The following is a 19,688-nucleotide window of genomic DNA, read 5'->3' on the forward strand; positions in this document are numbered from 1 at the left end:
CCAAGGGTCCCCATTATTTATGGGTGGGGTTGGGCCAACAATTGGACAGATGAACCAATTTGAGCCAAGCTCAGGTCAGGTAGAGCAGAGCCAAGCCATTATTTTGCCCGGTTGCAGAAAGCATTTGCGAAGATATGTGATCAAACTTGTCAATATCATCTCGATTGTGGGTATGTTCATGGTTTTGCCACAATGGTGGTGTATGATGATGTAGCTGTGACCGCTGAATGTGTTCATAATTTTGGTGTAATCCCTGAGGAAGTTTTTGATTTTGCCATTGCCACAGAGAATGTTCAAGATTTTGCCATGACCGCGGATAATGTTCTCAATCTTGCTGTGATGGCAAAAGATGTTCAAGATTTCATTGTGGCCGCAAAAGGTTTTTGCTGTGATCACAGAAGTAATGCACATTTTTCCATAACCACAGAAGACTTTCATAATTTCACCACGACCGCAGAAGGTATCCTTAATTTTGACATGGCCGTAGGAGGTTTACGATGTCACTGTGCCACAGAAGGTGTTCACGATTTCACCACGATATGGAGGGGGGGGGGGGGATCATGTACATTATTGCACAAAGAAATTTTAGTATTACTATGACAATTTTTTTAAATAACTACTTTCCAAAGCAACCCGATTTTGGACCCAATCCGAAGTAAAAAAGACTGGGTCCAAATAATGTTTTAGATAAAATATGTTTACAAAATGTAAATAAATACACATCTAAATTATAAGGCTTAATAGGTATAATTAAACTTTCACAGTAAAGACAAACAGAAACCATTAAAGCTTGTTATTAATTTTAGCATTAAGTGAACATAGTAATTCAGTAAGAAAATAGAACTTCTGAAATTATTGTTGTACATTACTTAAGAAGTCTGATAATAACACAGACAAGTGTTGAAGATAGACTTACCAATTGCACAAAGGGAGTGGTAAAGTTCATAGGTGAAAGCAGTCAAAGGTACATCGTCAGACGCTGGCACTGGAAAAATTAACATATTTTTTGTGTAAGCATTGGATAAAGCTAAACAAATTAAACGGTATATTGTCATACCACATTACTTACATGCAGATTGGTGTGTTAAGGCTTTGAAAGCACTGAATGAATATCAAAAATTAAATCTTGCATTTTGTTGGGAATGGCTAATAGTTCTTACCCTATGATCACCAAGGAAAATATTGTTTGAGCCCTCTATATTATTATACCTCGTCTCATACTAAATCACTCTTATAAATACGTCTTTGGTGTCCAAACACAAAGTAAAAATAAGTAACAAGCAAATTCTAACATTTTGAAGGGAGGGGGTTCCAAAACATATTTCTAGTAAGTTCTTCCTTGAATCAAGCAGCTATTTTAGTAATAGTAACCCACACTGACCTATTGCCACAGTTGTAAAGTTGTGCTGGGACATTCTCGTATCCACGGCTCCTCTGTCTAAAAACCCACTTGATGGATTCTGCCAAGATCCTGAAAAAGGCATAGTTTTGAATAAAATTTGTTGTCAGTTTGTGACTACAATTTACAGAGATAGTAAAAACATTGCCTAATTCATAGCTAATATGTTAAGGGTCTTGCCAACTCAGGAAAAAACATTTCTCTTATGTGCAGCAAAGTGCCACTTCGCACATTAGTTACACAAATGACTATTGTACAGTCATCACAACAGTTAATTGCCGTTAATTTACTACCTTTAATGTCTAGTAGTGTGACTCTCAGTGTTGTTGAAGGGAGCCTTTCCCTTATCTCTCCCACGTGTCATCATATTTGACACAATCTTTACCACATCCTACGATCACTGTCACATTTCCCTCATTGATTATTTTGCACAGTACTCTACAGTGTTGAAAATATACAATCTTATACCAGCTGTTGAATCACTGCTGAGGCATTACATTGTAAGTCTACAGTGAGACTCACCCAGTATCCGATGGCCCAGTATATTGATCAGCCTGGTGACCACTATGGGGTACCTCAGTTTGATAGCATTGAACAGCCCCTCAGGTAGCTTGGCCAGCTCAGAGTCTCTGATGGCCATCACTGTGGTCCCTCGGTGAGTGCCAGTCACCATCTCCACCTGTCACGCAGACACAATACTTCGGTCAAGTTGGATGTTAACTTTGAGAACGTTTGAGATACAAACAACGCTTACCACGGAAAAAGTTCAGGTAGGCTCTAATACACATAAAAATTTGGTCCCCAGGGTACTTTGTGATGTGTAGATGAAAAGAGTTAGACAAAATGTTTGCTGTCATGGCTGTTGCCACTTATGCATTATTGGCACCTATCACTGGTTTATTTTCACTATTTTACAAAATATTTAGGCCTACATTTAAATACATACTAATATACCCCCGCCGCAGCAAACATGCAGGCTAAGCGAATCTCCATTTGCCTGATTTGATTTTAACGTAGATCTATTTAAATAAAATTGTGTTTAATGAGCACCCAGGTTTGGTTCTACGGGTAATAAAGAGTGTTTTTTAGTAATATATTAATAGCTAACTATAAAATAAATAAATTTGCCAAATAAAATTGTGTTTAATGAGCACCCAGGTTTGGTTCTACGGGTAATAAAGTGTGTTTTTTAGTAATATATTAATAGCTAACTATAAAATAAATAAATTTGCCAAATTTGAAAAAAATATATCCGCAAACAGGCAAACTACAACAGTTTACTTATTCTCCATAAGAATGACATGGAAATTTAAGATTTAAGATTTTTTGAATTTTTTCCTTAACTTTTTTTGTGATATGTAGCCTACTAACAAAATTACTTAAATGTATACTAAATTATTTGTTTCTCAAGCTCTTTAAAATGGTTTAGAGAGAAATTGGGAAATTTTTATATTTCGAGAGTCAAAAATGAGAAAATCCAATTTCTTCCCCACAAAACCTTGTTTCCATGGTCCAATCACACTCGTAAACGTAGGTTTACACATTTTTACTATTTTCATGGAAACTGGATAATTTTTGCTTGAATTATCATGCTAACGGACACATGTATGTATATGAATTGAACGGATGGTGTTTTTGGCCTCTGGAGACATCAAAACGAAAAAGCAAATTGGTCAAGGTCTTACCATGAGACCTACGGTAATAGCTTATTCCCTCTACAGGAAATTTAGTAATATTTCCTCTGTAGGAAATTTAGTAAAACTTGGCCTTTAATGAACTTAGCTCACTAATACATATAATATATGATGCCAACTCTCTTTGTCTAGACTTCACAAAGTCCCTCCAAAAAAGAGGTATTGTTTGTTTTCTGAGTCTTCTATTTTTACTGTGGCCTACACCTCACCTATCTTATAGCTTACCTTTTCTAAGGTAATTTGCAATCCTTTTTTTTCTTAGATACAATATAATAATTTAATTTATACAGTATAGACATAGGTAAAGAGGTATAGGCCTAGTTGACAATACTCACAATGCCCACTAAGTCACCTTTGCCGTACTCTGTGACCAGCTGTTTCTTGCCATTTTTGTGCGTGATTACAGACCTGAGCCGGCCGCTGAGAACTATGAATGTACTGTCTGACTCGTCCCCCTGTCTGAATCACAAGTTAGTCAGGTTAAATCAGTAATTTATACAAGGCAAACTTGTCAGAGACTAGACAAAATCACTGAGATACTACGGTACAGTGGACAGAGTTGCCTTTTGAAATCATTTGTACATTAAAATATTATCATTACTTATTATGGTGTTTAAATTATAAAAGTTCCACTGTTATATAATGTCAATATTTTAAAATTAAAATTAACACCTAATATTTAACGATTTATTTGTTTTAATATAAATTAATTTTATACATACCTATAGACGGCACGACCGGCTTCGAAGAATACCCAGTCTAAAGCGAAGTCTACCTGTCTCACAAACGGAGAGAGACGGTCGACTACAGTGTGTGCGATGTGCAGAACCACCTCCGGCTTTTCACATAGGATACTGAAACAAGAAAACATAATTTAAGTAAATGAGGCATTCAATACGAATAATTAGAAGATTATGTCAGGGGCAATTATTCATGTTTAAGAACATCAATAAGTTTCAGAATATGTTAAAACAATATTTACAACCGCATATCTTCTTGCTTCTAAGTTCTAACCTACGCTGGACATGTGGGGTGGGAAGCTGTTAGGGGGGGGGGTATAGCTATGCTACCCTTAGCTATTTTGACCTTTTGCAGCGCCTCTAAAATTAATCCAGAAGCTCTTGGCAAATCCTAAAAGCTGTAGAACCTCCATTTTTTTATCACAGTCACCTTTTTAGGAAATTCAACCTTACCTGGGCTAGAGCTCGACAGTCCATCCCCAAGTGTTTGGCACATACCACCTTTGATTGTGTATAACTAGCAGCTCCATGTTTGAGGTTTCAGGCGCTTCTCCCAGGGGGAAAGGTGTTACATGACCACTGAAGTCACCAAGAGCATTGCAACCACACTACTCACTAACAGTCAGGTTACTCACCCGTAGACTGTGGTCTTTGGACAGCAGTGTGATACAACAGGTGTGCTTGGCGCGGATGGTGAAGAAGCTGGGCTCGCCAGTTAGTACGGCCAGTCCCCCCACCACCTACCTCCACTCTACTCACACACAGTCAGGTTACTCACCCGTAGACTGTGGTCTTGGACAGCAGTGCGATACGACAGGTGTGCTTAGCGCGGATGGTGAAGAAGCTGGGTTCGCCAGTGAGTACGGCCAGCCCCCCCACCACCGCCCCGGGGTACGCATTGAACATGTGCACCTCCTCCTGGTTATCAGCTGTCTTCTGCGATACGGCCAGACTGCCTGCCAACACGTACACTAGAGCCACATCCTGCAAAAATATGGTGGCAATATTAGCACAAACAGAAATTTAAAAAGTTTTAGTATTGCATAGAGACACACTTATCTTCTTAACAAGTTCGCTGCTGACTCCTAGATGCCGGGACGGCGCCAGGAGCTGAACTAACGCTCGCCGCTGCGTAAACATTGCTGCCGATACATTGAATTACAGTAAAAACAACAGTAGCTATACTGGATGGCAATGTTCTGCAATAAAACCGGCTTTGGACATAGTATTAAGTGATTCTGATAGATAGCAGCACTACCCAAGTTGCAGTTGGTAAAGTAGTGTCGCTATCTAGCAGGAAAGAGGTGGGACAAAGCCCTGTTCTAAACGACCCTGGTGGTGATTTTGGGAAACAATATTTTTTATTGTCAGAAAAAAATGTCCCCACGAGCTGCAAAGAAATAATAGGATGCTTGTGACGAGCTGGCTGATCCATGAAAATGTTAAACAACAATGAACGGCGACGTTCCGGAACATTCCTAGCTCCTAGCGCCGTGGCCCGTTTGACGTTCCGGAACATCCGTAGCAGCGAACGTGTTAAAACATAAAGTAAACGCTTACTTAATTGCCAAATACACAGTTATCGTTAATATTACTTTAAGACGAGGGCAGAATGGAGTCTAATGATCAGTGAAACTTTTCTTGATGAAGTGACCAGCTCTTTCTTTGGCTAGGTTCAATTATGAAAAGTAGTAAGTTAAAGAAAGCTGGGCTGTTTTCAAACCATCAAAAAGCTACCGGTAATAACTTTTGGAGTCCACGAAGAGAAAGACGGAAAGCAGAGCTTTTTATATTTTTAGTTATGCTATTTTGTCAAGTTACTTTCTGACCCATTGAAATTCTTATCAGATTTGCTAGGCTTGCTGAATTTAAAGAAATATTCATTCCTCTTACATCAAATTTGAAGTAGAAAATTCTGACCAATTTGAATAAAATCTGTGTGAATAAAATCCTGTGTAGGCTATATATGTTGATATATAAAGCGAGGACCAATCAATCACCTTGTGGGAGTCCTCTTTCATGAGGTAAGTTCCAGCTGGCACCTCCCTCATCTCTATTTTGCCTCCCTGCAGCAGTGTGTCATCTTGCAGGCCGAGTTCTCGCACAAACGCGTCCGTCGCGATGCGTATCAGAGTCTCCTCGTCGTAGTTGTCCACCTGCTGTGAGCGTTTACGTCCACCACTACTGCCCAGGCCTGCCTGCAAGTCTGGAGTCGCCTGAAATACAAATGTGTTGTGCACAATAGAGTTAGAGCTTAAATTTACAGTATGTGTTATGTACTGTTGTTCAAATAGTTAGTGGAAAAAACTCTACAACAACTTCATTGAAGGAAATGCAAACTATAATTTAATAAGACAAAGGTTAAGGCCACATGGCTCATTGTTACACTTAACTTGTATACATAACTTACAAAAGCAGTCTTTACACTTCAAAATAAAATAATTAAACAAGTTGGACAATAAACACTCCAATTTTTTTTCTTCGCCGCTTTTTTCTTCGTCTTAGTTTTATTTTTTAAGTATTTTGTATTAAAAAGTATGTTATTGTTTTCTGTATATATTATGTGGAAATAAACATATTTCATTCATTCATTTCATTCAAACCGAAGTCAAGGCTATCAAGCCTTTTTATGGAAAGTCATGTCTTACTAGATAGAGAAACTAGAATCATGTTGAAATTGAAGGAAATAAATCATGTTACATTGAGAATTCAGGGGTAAATATAGTAAAAATCTATAGAATCGTAATTAATATAGGTAGGAATTGGAGTGAAGCAAGAAGATTAAATCCCTCAATGAATTCTACACACCTGGCAGAAGAACATGAGGGCTAGAGAATAAGAATCATTTCAATCGTTAAAGAAGCTATTTTTAGCTAAAAATAACATTTAAAAAAGTATAAATGGTTTTATCAATTTAAAACTTTTTAATCTCCAAAATTGATTTAAACATTTGGGTGATTATTTGATTCATTGACTTGCAAATTGACCTACGACAGCAGAGCTAGCAAACATCAGTAGCATAAGACTAAACAACACAAGGTAGACTCCTCATCCCATTGTACATTTTGAAGCTTGTTTTTCGTGTCTAGTTCATGTACGTCCACACTGATCGCTGGGGTAGACAACATTTTGTTTCTATTATTTTAGCGTTATTTTCATGATTTGTGCTTTACTATTTGGCTATATAACTAGGAGACCAGTTATTGTTTATGATTAAATTGTTTTATTTCGTAAAACGAGGTTTTAAATGACTGAAATAACGAGAAAAAATTGTAAACAAAACATAATCTCTACAGTTGGACATACAGAACTAACAAAAAAATTGGCTCCAGCAGTTCCATAAGGATGACTAATCTACTAAGGGAGTATGATTTATCAATGTCAGTAGATTACCTGTGAGTGCGAGTAAAGGTCAAAGTCAGGCATGATGTCCGGCTGTTGAGAGGCAAAGCGGATCTCCATACCAGAGCGAGACCTGCGGTGCTGACTAAGTATTGGTATTGGCTGACTCTCGGACTCAGTGGGAGTGACTTGCTGACTTATTGGCACACCACCTGACAATATGGAACCATTGACTTTATGATACTGAAGTAGACACCTTGTATATATGATAGGGATCTATTGGTCCCAGATATTTTCAGGTCAGGTTAGAACAAAAGTTGGCTTGGGGGATTAAACATCTTTGCCACCAAGACTGATAATTGAATATAATATAATAGGTTACGTACCTTATTCCGACTTCAGTCTTAACTTAGTCAATGCTGGATGACTAGTTTCGGGAACAAAGTCCCATTATCAAATCCTTACTTAAAACATCAATTGAATATGGTCAAATATCCGACGTAAGTCTTCATCAATGTATACATGCAGGTTGACGACACATAAAGTTTACACATTTTACATAAATATAGTTACAAAAACAATTACGATAGGCCGGCCACATTGAATACGGGACAAACCGACGCAGGTTACACGGCGGACACGACAGAACTATCCATTGTCCAGTTGGTGACATTGACCTTGGGGGAGGGGGTACGTCAGCTGATAAAGACTTCTAGTAGCTCTGATGTCAATGTTTTCAATTCTATCAAATAAAATATTTGAACCATAGATAAGATAAATATTATCTTATAGGGTTGTTAGTTCCCTATAATAAAATATTATCGATAAGATAGTTGACAAACAAAAGCACAAAATTGGTAAACAAATTGATAAACCCAGCAACTTTGTATCCGTCGAATTTGGAGCCAACCTACACTATACGTTAAAAAATGAATTGAAAAAACATCAAATCACCCTAGCTAGTAAAACATCAAACAAGCTAGAACGTCATTTGAACCAATCCAACCGTAAACAAAATGATAATGTTTTAAATGGCACAGGTGTTTACAAACTATCTTGTAATGATTGCTCAAAATTATACATAGGCCAATCAGGACGCTCCTTTAATACCAGATTTAAAGAACACCTACCTAAACCTAAACTGTCATTACAACGATCCAAATTTGCAGAACATCTAAATGCCAATCACAATGTAAACAGTTGCCAAGATAATTTACAAATCTTGCACAAATGCAGTAAAGGTCCGCTCATGAACGTCTTAGAGAGTCTTGAAATTTATAAAGCTAATAAAAAATCCTCTCAAGACGTTTTGAATGAAAAACTAAACTATGGTTCAAATATTTTATTTGATAGAATTGAAAACATTGACATCAGAGCTACTAGAAGTCTTTATCAGCTGACGTACCCCCTCCCCCAAGGTCAATGTCACCAACTGGACAATGGATAGTTCTGTTGTGTCTGCCGTGTAACCTGCGTCGGTTTGTCCCGTATTCAATGTGGCCGGCCTATTGTAATTGTTTTTGTAACTATATTTATGTAAAATGTGTAAACTTTATGTGTCGTCAACCTGCATGTATACATTGATGAAGACTTACGTCGGATATTTGACCATATTCAATTGATGTTTTAAGTAAGGATTTGATAATGGGACTTTGTTCCCGAAACTAGTCATCCAGCATTGACTAAGTTAAGACTGAAGACGGAATAAGGTACGTAACCTATTATATTATATTGAGGGATTAGTTAGGTACTAGTTTTTGGGGCTAATTTGGGTTGGGTTGAGCCAAGCAGAGCTTTTATTTTTGGCAAAGATGCATGATCAAAAATCAGCCAATTTCGTTGATTGCAGAAGATGTTTTCTATATTTGCTGATTTTGCCATGCCCATGGAAGATGATTTCACCACGATATGGGGGGGTCATGTACAATATCATGTATAAACTGATTGTAGTACGACATTTAACATTTTTCTTACTCAATACTTTGCAAAGAAACCCGATTTTGGCCCAAGACCTGAGGGCTAAATTTTTTACCCAACCTAAAGTAAAAAAGGTCTGGCCTCCTACAGACTCCTACCATATGGATCAGCTGTTGACAGATTGGCCGTTACAAAATTGACATATTCAACAAATGTCAATCAGCGCTGTCGGTGTCTCATTGCAACTACGTTCATTTTTTGCTAAGACTAGCTAAAAATTAATATTGGATTGTAATGTCCAGTGAAATCCATAGTCAAAGCTGATACCAATGATTAAAATTATTCATTTTGAACATAAAGAACACTTGGGGGCAGTTAGTGTCTATGGTAGTGAGCTGAGACTGTTAAAACTACTGTTTTGTTTCACAAACCAAATAGATTTTACAAACCAAATAAATAGGCCTACATATCTCTGTAAAAATAAAATATGTGTATTATAATATATAGAGAACAAAGAACTTACCAACACCAATGTCATCCCTGGTAACAGGATCTGTGTAATCTAGGAGATCAGTTCTGGACTTGGGTTTTGATTTGACGGGTGACTGGGTAAAAGGACTAGTTTTTTTTCTTTGGGTTCCCTGAAACGAAAATAGTATTTCTTTTTAAGATCGCTCCACACCCATGGATTCCATATGATAAGTAGGTATGTATGAACAACGCTTGATTGTTTCTTGCATACAGTTGCAATATGTCCTGGTCTTACCGAGACAGTGCCTGATTCTGCTACAAATGTCCCAGTGCCCCTAAACATACTATGGAAAAATTCTAAGTTAACTTTTTCTATACTATCAAGATAGTTTTAAAATATAAACAAAATAATAACAAACAAAAGTGATTTTATAAAATATTGCTCCAGTAAAATGATCGAAAATAGTTCTTGAAGTCTAGTTTTCAGACTTAATCTCAATGTATGCATTTCAAACTAATGATAAGATTTTGGTATAAAAATCTCCAAACCTTGGAAATTTTTTATAATTATATAAGGGAAAGCTCCAATGAATATGCATTTCAAAATCAATGGGTAGTCCATTGGGCTCTCAAGAATGAAAACTATTACTTACAGGGTTCACAAGTTCTGCGCTCAGACCCAGATGTTGGTGAAGAGCAGTAAAGGTAACTCTCTGAAGACGCACCATGATGACCTGTAAACAACAAATTAATTCAATATTTATTAGAAGAGAGCTAGTAATTTGTAAAAAAGATTGTAAACCTTTTTATTTGTCAAGCAATGAACTAGGAGGTTATGCTTTAGATTGTTGGTTCAGTCGTATCTTAGTATGACTTTAAGGCATAAACCTGTGTGGAAATACTTTAATTTCATACTGTAAATATTTCTATTTGCAGATTTGGGATGAGACAATCCAAAGTTAATTTCAACTCTGCCTTATACCAAGAAATCATAATGAGGAATAGATAAACAACGCTGTTACTTCATTTCTTTCAGATAACAATAAATTATGATATAAATAATTGGCCAGGAACATTTAAATAATATTATTTGTAAATTCTTTTTTGGCTCAGAATCTCAGAAGACATTTTACTGGAGATGAGTTTGATTATTACAACATCATGTTTCCTTCATTACCATTGGTAGTTCATGTGTATTGTTTATTCAACTAGGTTTGTGTGCTTTGGTAACATAGGATACTAGTATTTATGAAAATATATTGCTAAATGCTAACTACTCAAAAGCTATATCATATATTTTATAGACACATAAGTGTTCCTGCTCGCTTATGAGTTCACTTCCTAAAATAATACCTGCATCACACGTATAAACGTGTCCGGAAACTCCTTGAACACCTCCTGAAATGCAGACATTGGTAACCGGACCACCGTGGAATCCTCCATAGCTCTAGCTGATACTGTCTTGTATGGTTTAGGGTGGCCCTGTTACAACAAACATAAACTGTACACATGTTGATTAAATATCAATTTTAGATATTTTATAATAGTACTTACTTACTTACTTGTACCCTAAGTGGTACTTGGCCTCAACAACACACTGGCTACACATCGCCCTTTCTCTTGCGGTATCTTCATTGACTTCCATCCTGGCCATACCTTTCTTTATAATAGTAAAGGTCAAAATTACTATGGACTAGAGATTATGGAGCAGAGACATGGTTAGTAGACAAACAAACAGAAAAGAAGTTGGTTTCGTTTGAAAACAGAATTTTGAGAAAAATATTTGGACCTGTTAGAGAGGGAGAAGGTTGCAGAATTAGGCACAACCAAGAAATAAGAGACATATACCATTTCCCAGACATAGTAGGAGAATCAATGAGCAAAAGATTAGGGTGGGCTGGCCATGTATTTAGGAGGGAAGATGACAGACTAATTAAAGAAGTTGGGAGACAAAGCCCAGATGGAAAAAGACCCCGAGGAAGACCCAATAATCGATAGAAGGACCAGGTGGAGAAAGATTTTCGAAAATTGAGAGCAAGGAAAGAAGATTCAGAGAACAGGGAGAGATGGAGGCAACTTGTTAGCGAGGCCAAATATCACCATAGGGTATCCACCTAGGGTATCCATGGCGATGGGAGTAAGTAAGAGTAATCAGGAGAACGCAGTCCTTGTCATATCACAATCATACACAGTTCATTGCACATACACATTGATGATAAAAAAATATACAAAAATAGGCGCTCACAACGTTTGCGTGAGAAAAGAAATAACCTTGAAAACGCCACACAATGATTTTGGTGCGGCAAAACGTCGGCGTTGAGAACTTAAGTCTGAAATTTTAAATTTAGTTTTATTTTTATTTTTGTATATTTTTTTATCATCAATGTGTATGTGCAATAAACTGTGTATGATTGTGATATGACAAGGACTGCAATCTCCTGATTTCAATAGAGTGAGTGATGCCCAAAAATATTTATCATACTGAAGTATTGACCTCACCTAATATACCGTGTCGTTTAGGAATAAGTAAGAGTAAGTAAAAGTCCAAATAAATTGTATTCAAAATAAAAGTTAGAGATGTACCTGGATTACTTCTAGGTGATTTGGTTTTGGATAATGACAAATAAAAGCTGCCAAAACTATACTCAACTCACAAAATTTAGACGGTTTAATGGGAAGCGATATAATCCCCTCCACCTCAACCTTCTTGAATTATTCTCCCAAGTGGAGGTGTTTAGGGATAATCTAAGTAAAACTACGACGAAAAACGAATTTAAACTATAAAATAATCAAATGTATTTCTCATTTAATGTTTTCATGACAAGGAACAATATTGGACACAAAACAGACAGCTGATAGTAAATAAACATTCACATCATCTGTAGTATGACTATTACAAATAACAAAAGGCAGGCATTTTCAACACTTTCCCTTATTTGCATAGTCACTCCGAGAGTACAAGATTTTCTTGCAGGACTTGAAGTCTTGGTTGAGGTATAGGGTTCGTTTCATTTCAGTCTGACTAGTCGCTGTGACTAATCCGTCATCAACATAGAGTGCAACAATGATTTTTCCAGCAGGGATAGGACAAATGTAGACGCAGGGATCTTCACGGCTCTGTCGAAATCCTAAGCCTTTCATGAAGTCGTCAAACCGTTTATTCCAGCATCGAGGTGCCTGTTTCAGGCCGTATAAGCTGCGTTTGAGACAACAAACACGATTTGTCCCATCTGAATATCCTTCAGGCTGCTTCATTAAAATCTCTTCTTCAACGTCTCCGTACAAGAACGCAGTTGAGACGTCAAACTGCCGTAGAACCATCTTCTCATTAGCTGCGATGGACAATATTGATCGAACTACCTCCAGACGAGCAACCGGGCTGAAGGTTTCGGCATAATCAATACCAGGTCTCTGCGCACATCCTTTGATGACCAATCTCGCTCGATATTTTTCAACACTTCCATCAGGATTGCGCTTTATTCGGTACACCCACTTGTTGTTGATAGTCTTCTTTCCCGGAGGGAGTTCGGTCAATTCCCATGCACCGTGTTTATGCATGGACGCCATTTCTTTGTCCATTGCTGTTTTCCATTCAGCACTATCTTCTGAACTGATGGCTTCAGTGTAAGACTTAGGTTCATCGTCAACAAGAAGAACTTCGGCAAAGTTAGACGAGACGTAATCGTTTAGCCACTCGGGTTGCCTTCTTTCCCGAGTCGAGTGCCGAGTTGCAGGATCGTTGGATAACTCTCCATCTTCACTATCACTGCTACTTGACGGGTCTTTAGTCGGTATAGGCGCATTATTACCCTTCACTGGAGAACTAGGCTCGTCAATAGTCTCTTCAACTTCTTGCCAGTCTTCTTTGACGTCATTGGTTTTCTCAATCTTGATGGGCCACTCAACTTTCTTGTCACAGTCTCCAACGATTTCTTGAAAAACGACGTCACGAGAAACTACGACATCACTTTTCTCTGGAACATAGATTCGATATCGTTCTTCGCCATCGTATCCAACCAGGTAACCAACCACAGCTTTCTTGTCCATTTTTCGCCTCCTCTGAACAGGAACATGGACGTAGCACTTTGAGCTGACCACTCGCAGATGTTTGATCCTCGGCTTTTGACCAAACCAGAGCTCAAAGGGTGATTTGTTGGCAACTGCTGACTTTCCCACTCGGTTCAAAACGTAGCCAGCAGTGATGACAAGTTCCGCCCAGATCGCTGCAGGAAATGTTACATTTGGATTGGCGTACTTGAAGGTCCGGGCCATTTCGACGATTGTTCTGTTCTCTCTCTCTACAGCACCATTTTGCTCGGGTGTATACGGCGCTGTCAGACGTTGGTTAACACCATATTCTCTGAGAATTTGTCGAACTTCAGCGTTGTCAAACTCACCACCGTTGTCGCTGAGAAACTCTTTGACGTGATGACCAATTGTGCGGGCTTTAGACAACACTTCACGCAACGCTTCCTTCACAGCAGATTTTTCCCTTGCGACAAAACAGTATCGGTACCTTGAAAAGTGGTCTTTTATGACGATTAAGTATCGGCGACCTCCAAAGGATGGGTCAAACGGGCCGCAAACATCACCGGATAACAACTCACCGGGGGCTGAGGGGCGTTCTCGTGTTCCAAATGGTAGATGGTGTGCCTTTCCGAACTGACACGGTTCGCAGATCTCGTAGTTGGCTGGCACTTTGATACCCATTTCGGATTCGAGCTTCGATCGGACGTAACGTTTATCCATGTGACCCCAGCGCTCATGATATAACTGCAGAATGCGATTGTCTTCTGCTGCATTAGCGCAAACCTCAGATGGTTGAACTGTGTGAAATGAGGCACGATACAAAGTTCCACCACAGTTTCGAGTACCTTTGAATACAGTTTTTCCGTTAATAGTGAACCGACACTCGGTATTAGTCGATTCAAACCTGCTATTAGGGTTTCGATCATGAGCTGCGAGAATGGACACTAAGTTCCGAGAAACATCAGGAACATACCAGACATCGTTGAGTGTGAACGTTTCCAGTTTTCCATTTTCATAGTTCGCTACTTCAACGACTCCACTGCCAAGAGCTTTTATAACTTCCTTTCCCGCCGCCTTTACTGTTGCGTTCGAGTTTGCAGGAAAAGGTTTGTACTCCGTGAACCAACTCATATTTGACGTAATGTGCCGCGTAGCGCCATTGTCGATCCACCACTGGTCGTTCGTGGTCACGATATTCATGTCACTGCTGATGGAAATCAGCGCACTTCGGTTGTCGGTCACGTTAACTTGCGAGCCCTTCGTTCTCTTCTTATCAGTGTCACTCGTTTTTTAGCTAGTGCTAATGCCGTTAGCTCGAGCTGGATACGCAGGCTTGCCGTCAGCTTTCCATTTTGAACACTGGCGAATCCAATGACCTTTCCCCGAACAGTATTTGCACGAAGTGTCACCTTTTGGTTTCTTGTTCTTCTGACCACCGCTGTTTGTGGCACTAAGAATGTCACCAGCTTTTGAAGTAGGAGCAACATTACGCTCATGAAGGATCAATGCAGATGAAACATCTTCAAGTTTCTTGCTCTCGTTTGCCTTCATAAGTAAGTAGCTAGACTTGAACGATTCAAAACGCTTCGGCAAAATGTGTAACACTTTTGATACAAACAGGAGCTCAAGAAAATCTTCGACTGTTTGGATGTTACGCGTTTTGAGGCCAGCTGCAAATTCGCGGTTTTGATTCTTCAATCTTGAAAGCACGGTCGGGGCATCCTCAGTATCATCCCATTCCATACTGAAGAAATCCAAACACTGACGAAACAACTGATCTTCTGCCTTGTTATCGAACTGCTCGATCAAAATGTCCCACGCTTCCTTAGCTGATAATCTTCCGGAAATACGTTGATGTAGATCATCACTAACGCTCTGAGAAATAACTATTTTTGCCTGAGTTGTGGATTTGTTGAATTTCTCAAGTTCTTCCTTTTCGGCTTTAGTCGGAGGCTCAGAGAGGGTAGGCTTTTCTCTCTTTCCCTCGACGATATCAACCGCGTCGAACAACTCTAGAACGTCCAACACTCGATCTTTCCACGTCGGCCAATCTTCTGCTCCTTTCAATGGTTTAATACCTTTCACGTATTCCATTTGTAGAGCTGGACGAACTCGATCGAAAGATATACCAAAGAAACAATACTCTTGAGACAGAAAAATACGTCAGTATAAATTGTTCTTACCGTGTACGTAGTAGACTAGATTTCCCAACACTGTTATGTACATAAAACGATGCTGGCGACCATAACCTCTTGAATTATTCTCCCAAGTGGAGGTGTTTAGGGATAATCTAAGTAAAACTACGACGAAAAACGAATTTAAACTATAAAATAATCAAATGTATTTCTCATTTAATGTTTTCATGACAAGGAACAATATTGGACACAAAACAGACAGCTGATAGTAAATAAACATTCACATCATCTGTAGTATGACTATTACAAATAACAAAAGGCAGGCATTTTCAACAAACCTAACTTTGAAACAACAGCAGACAGCTGATCAACTGATATATAGATTAAGCTAGTGGTGGAGGAACCCAGAAAACCTTCCCCTTAAACCGCCTACATTTTTTAAACAGACTAAAATTTTAATATTACGATGAAAAACTGATACAGTAAAAACTCTTTAAACCCCACTAAGTTAAACCATAACCTAGGCTAACCAAATTCATCGTAAACTTAAAATCAATTAAAAAATTTAGCTGATCAACAGGAATTGTCTTCCATGGCACGAGTAGTTGGTCCAGCTTGGCCAAATGTAATGGTTCAGACGACTCAACTGTGATATATATATTAAGTTCAGAAAACATTATTTCAGCTAGTCGGGGTTTTACTGTGATAAAATTACTTCTTGTTCAAGCTAAAGTATACATGAACTGTAGCACAGATTAAATACAATTTACCAGTCTCTTTATCCAGTTAATTGCACACCCAAAAGTTCACAACACATTGATATTCAACAACTTCAAGGGTCTTAGGAAATAAGTAGAAGAATAAATCTTCTTCTTTGGTTAAGGGAAATATTAAAGTTTACCGTGTTATTAACAGCCTGTTACTCTTTCAGATAGTTTACGTCCATACCCTTTTTTCTAATGTGTTGCTAAGCTAAGGGCTTTTTCCTAAAAGAAAGTGATTCAGTGATTACAATTTGTAAAGAAATGTATGAAACTTACAGTCAAGACATCAGTAAAGCTCAACAGAGAGATGACAGAATCTCCAGTTTTGACTATTTTGAGAGAAATCTGTTCTCCATCCGTGCCCGTGATGTAGACGTTCAATCTACCGTTCTGGATCACGTAAACATTCTCATCTTGGTCACCTGAAGACAAAAATATTGGCAAGTCATAAAAAGGTTTGGATTGAAATTTTTAAATTCATTATAATCACATGCAAAACAGGTTTTTATACAATAAATGAAAAAAAGTGTGAGGTGTTTACATGGGTCAAAAATGTGATAAAATATTTAAATTTGCTTTATTCTTACTTTGCAACATTTAACTCTGAACAACTTAAACTCATGAAAATAAGTTACTACTAAAAACAGCTAGCATTGCAAATCATTATACTATACTTGAATAAATCCACTTCCCCACCTGTAGACTAAATAATAAAAATTATATAGAACTAGATCGGATAAATGGACCATACCTATTTTAAACAGATAGGCACCAGCAGGCAAATTCAAGATTTCCGTGTGTTTACACAGCTTGAGGAAAATGGGTTTTTCAAAATGTCCAAAGATTCTGAAACATATGTTACAAAGTGAAAAACATTATTTATTACTCAGTTTACAATGTTAATCTTAGTTTTTATCTGGACAATCCACTGATCTGATGACTTTGGAATCACAAATAGTCTGCATCAAAAAGTGTTTCATGATTGTTTATATTAAAACAAGTAATTAATTAATTTATTTAAATACAAATTTGAACTTCACAGTTTATCATAAAATGATACATATTGAGTGAATGAGTTGATAACTGATTCAACAGTTGCAAGTTAAGGTTAGACAGTTGAGTACTTTGTCGAATGTATGGTTATCTTTTTAACAAGTTACTTCAAGCAACATAGATATTCAGTATGTGACTCCTCACCGAATGCTTTGAAGCATATAGAACGCGTCTGGGGGAACTCTCTCGTCTTTGCTGGAGATATCCTCCTGGAGATACTCTGCCGGAGGTTCCAGTACCTGGGGAAGTTACAAAATTATCAAACAATGAAAATACTTGTGACTCATAAATATAAAAACCCCTAATCATGTATGTATACATGTGTTGCTACTAGCCTACTGTTACATGAAGACAAAGAACATTTCTAGTGACCTACCATCCTTCACATTTGAGTGGACTAAGTTACAAATACATCACACTCATTTGCCATACTGCATAAAAAGTTCACCATTCATAGTGTAGGAGTCATTACTTCCAAACGAGAGTTTGCTAGTAGCACAGAAAAGTTGCTAGATCATAGATTTTTATCAAGTCCACAAGAATGAATTAGGTTAAAAAGTTAAGCTACAAATAACGAGTAGTAAACAGACTTTAAAACAACTGTCTTCTTACAGTGTATAGCATAACACATTATAAACAGCAAATCAATACAGGGTGGCCGAAAAATCCCTTTACACTAAAGAAAAATTCAATTGGTGTTCTAGGGGGTGGTGGTAGTGGAACAGAGAGCGGGGCTTTATTCTCTCCCCCACTCTTCCCTTACTACTCACACTTGAAAATTTGCTGAACTATCGTGTTTAGTATTGTACTATGTACTGCAATACTGTGTAAAGGGACTTTTCGGCCACCCTGTATATGTAGCATATTAGTTGTACACAACTACCACAGAATGAAGACCTAACCTTGAAAAATCATGAGCAAAAAACAGTTTCATTTTGAATCTGCTTAAGTATACTCTATAAACTAGGAGCGCTGCTGTTGCTGGCTGGCTGACTAGGCCATATGTTAGGGCAGTAAGAGAGAGAACTGACATCACAACACCGTTGCTATTAGCTGTAACATATAAATATAGGCCTAGGTGAAACTTATACTTTACACCAGCAGATTCAAATGCAATGTTTCTATTGGCTCCTACATTTATTACCTGTTTATAAAGTGTTGCTTTTAACTCCATTACGTTATACTAACCTGTGCTAAGATGATAATTTAAAAGGCTGTTTACTACTAGCTATTTATAGCTAAACTGATTTTACCTACTTTATTTTTGTGCCCTCGATATATGGTATGTCTATGATTTAGAATTCATTTATTGACTTTGCAGTGAATTCAATAACCAGTAGACATTCTGATTAAATGGTAATTGTGAAACAGAGCTTGAGCTTAGTAAAAAAAGAAAATTATCTACCTTTCTTTGTTACTTTTGTTTTATGAATAAGTTAAATATTCATAACACCCTATAGAACTACTGTACTTAAATTACAACACTTGGTCGCTACTTTACCTTGAGTTGCTGCGGGACATTATCTTTTCTCATCTGCAGCAGACGACGGGCGAACTTCATCACCAACTTGCGTTTCCTCCCCTGCACCCCATGAACGGTTCCCGAGAATGACTTTACTTTCCTTATTATCTTCCGACCGTAGAATAGAACTTTGTCTCTCTTCCGAAACCGAGGTCGAGTCGAAACTCCAACAAGCTCTTTCACTTCTGGCAACAATTCTGAAAACAAAAGTTTGAAAAAATTAAATAAATAAAGAATTAGGACAATTAGCCGCTATACTAAGTTAGTAAGGCAATAAAAAAAAAAAAAAAATATATTTAAGGTAAGAAAAAAACTTAAGCAGGATTATTTTATTCCCAGCCAGGATTACCAAAAAATAGATCTAAAATTTCTTTAAAGGCTTATGAAAATAATCTATGTATTAATATGCAAGAAGTTTTCTTCTCGTGGGCATAACGCGATAACAGCTGGACGGATTTTAACGTTTGATGTGTCAAATTAAAGGTATTTATTTTCACGTAGATGTGCAAATACGTCTCAGAATATTAATAAAGGGCATGTACGGTTAAGGACTAAAATTTTGGAACAGTGGTGCTATCCATCAGTATTGGAACAAACTCAATTCACTTTTTTTTACAACTTA

At 37.7% G+C, this 19,688-nt stretch overlaps 1 protein-coding gene across 2 annotated transcripts in view; it reads right to left on the reverse strand.

The window, feature by feature from the left end:
* The window catches only part of LOC128991806 (neuropathy target esterase sws), a 57,050-nt gene that overhangs the window by 24,209 nt on the left and 13,153 nt on the right, over positions 1-19,688 (reverse strand). For both annotated transcript variants that reach the window (XM_054414999.1, XM_054414997.1), the window contains exons 3-17: positions 19,046-19,263; positions 17,689-17,783; positions 17,243-17,337; positions 16,768-16,913; positions 10,917-11,045; positions 10,217-10,297; positions 9,616-9,733; positions 7,227-7,387; positions 5,834-6,049; positions 4,612-4,817; positions 3,816-3,947; positions 3,429-3,552; positions 1,922-2,078; positions 1,382-1,471; positions 917-985 (exon numbers count right to left, since the gene is read on the reverse strand). In XM_054414999.1, the coding sequence (XP_054270974.1) occupies positions 917-985; positions 1,382-1,471; positions 1,922-2,078; positions 3,429-3,552; positions 3,816-3,947; positions 4,612-4,817; positions 5,834-6,049; positions 7,227-7,387; positions 9,616-9,733; positions 10,217-10,297; positions 10,917-11,045; positions 16,768-16,913; positions 17,243-17,337; positions 17,689-17,783; positions 19,046-19,263 (2,037 nt within the window). The remainder of the gene's footprint in view (positions 1-916; positions 986-1,381; positions 1,472-1,921; positions 2,079-3,428; positions 3,553-3,815; positions 3,948-4,611; positions 4,818-5,833; positions 6,050-7,226; positions 7,388-9,615; positions 9,734-10,216; positions 10,298-10,916; positions 11,046-16,767; positions 16,914-17,242; positions 17,338-17,688; positions 17,784-19,045; positions 19,264-19,688) is intronic.

The sequence above is a fragment of the Macrosteles quadrilineatus genome, unplaced genomic scaffold (assembly GCF_028750875.1).
Source record: "Macrosteles quadrilineatus isolate MER2022 unplaced genomic scaffold, UCM_ALF_1.0 Scaffold_4__1_contigs__length_99947679, whole genome shotgun sequence".
In the NCBI taxonomy this organism is placed as follows: domain Eukaryota; kingdom Metazoa; phylum Arthropoda; class Insecta; order Hemiptera; family Cicadellidae; genus Macrosteles; species Macrosteles quadrilineatus.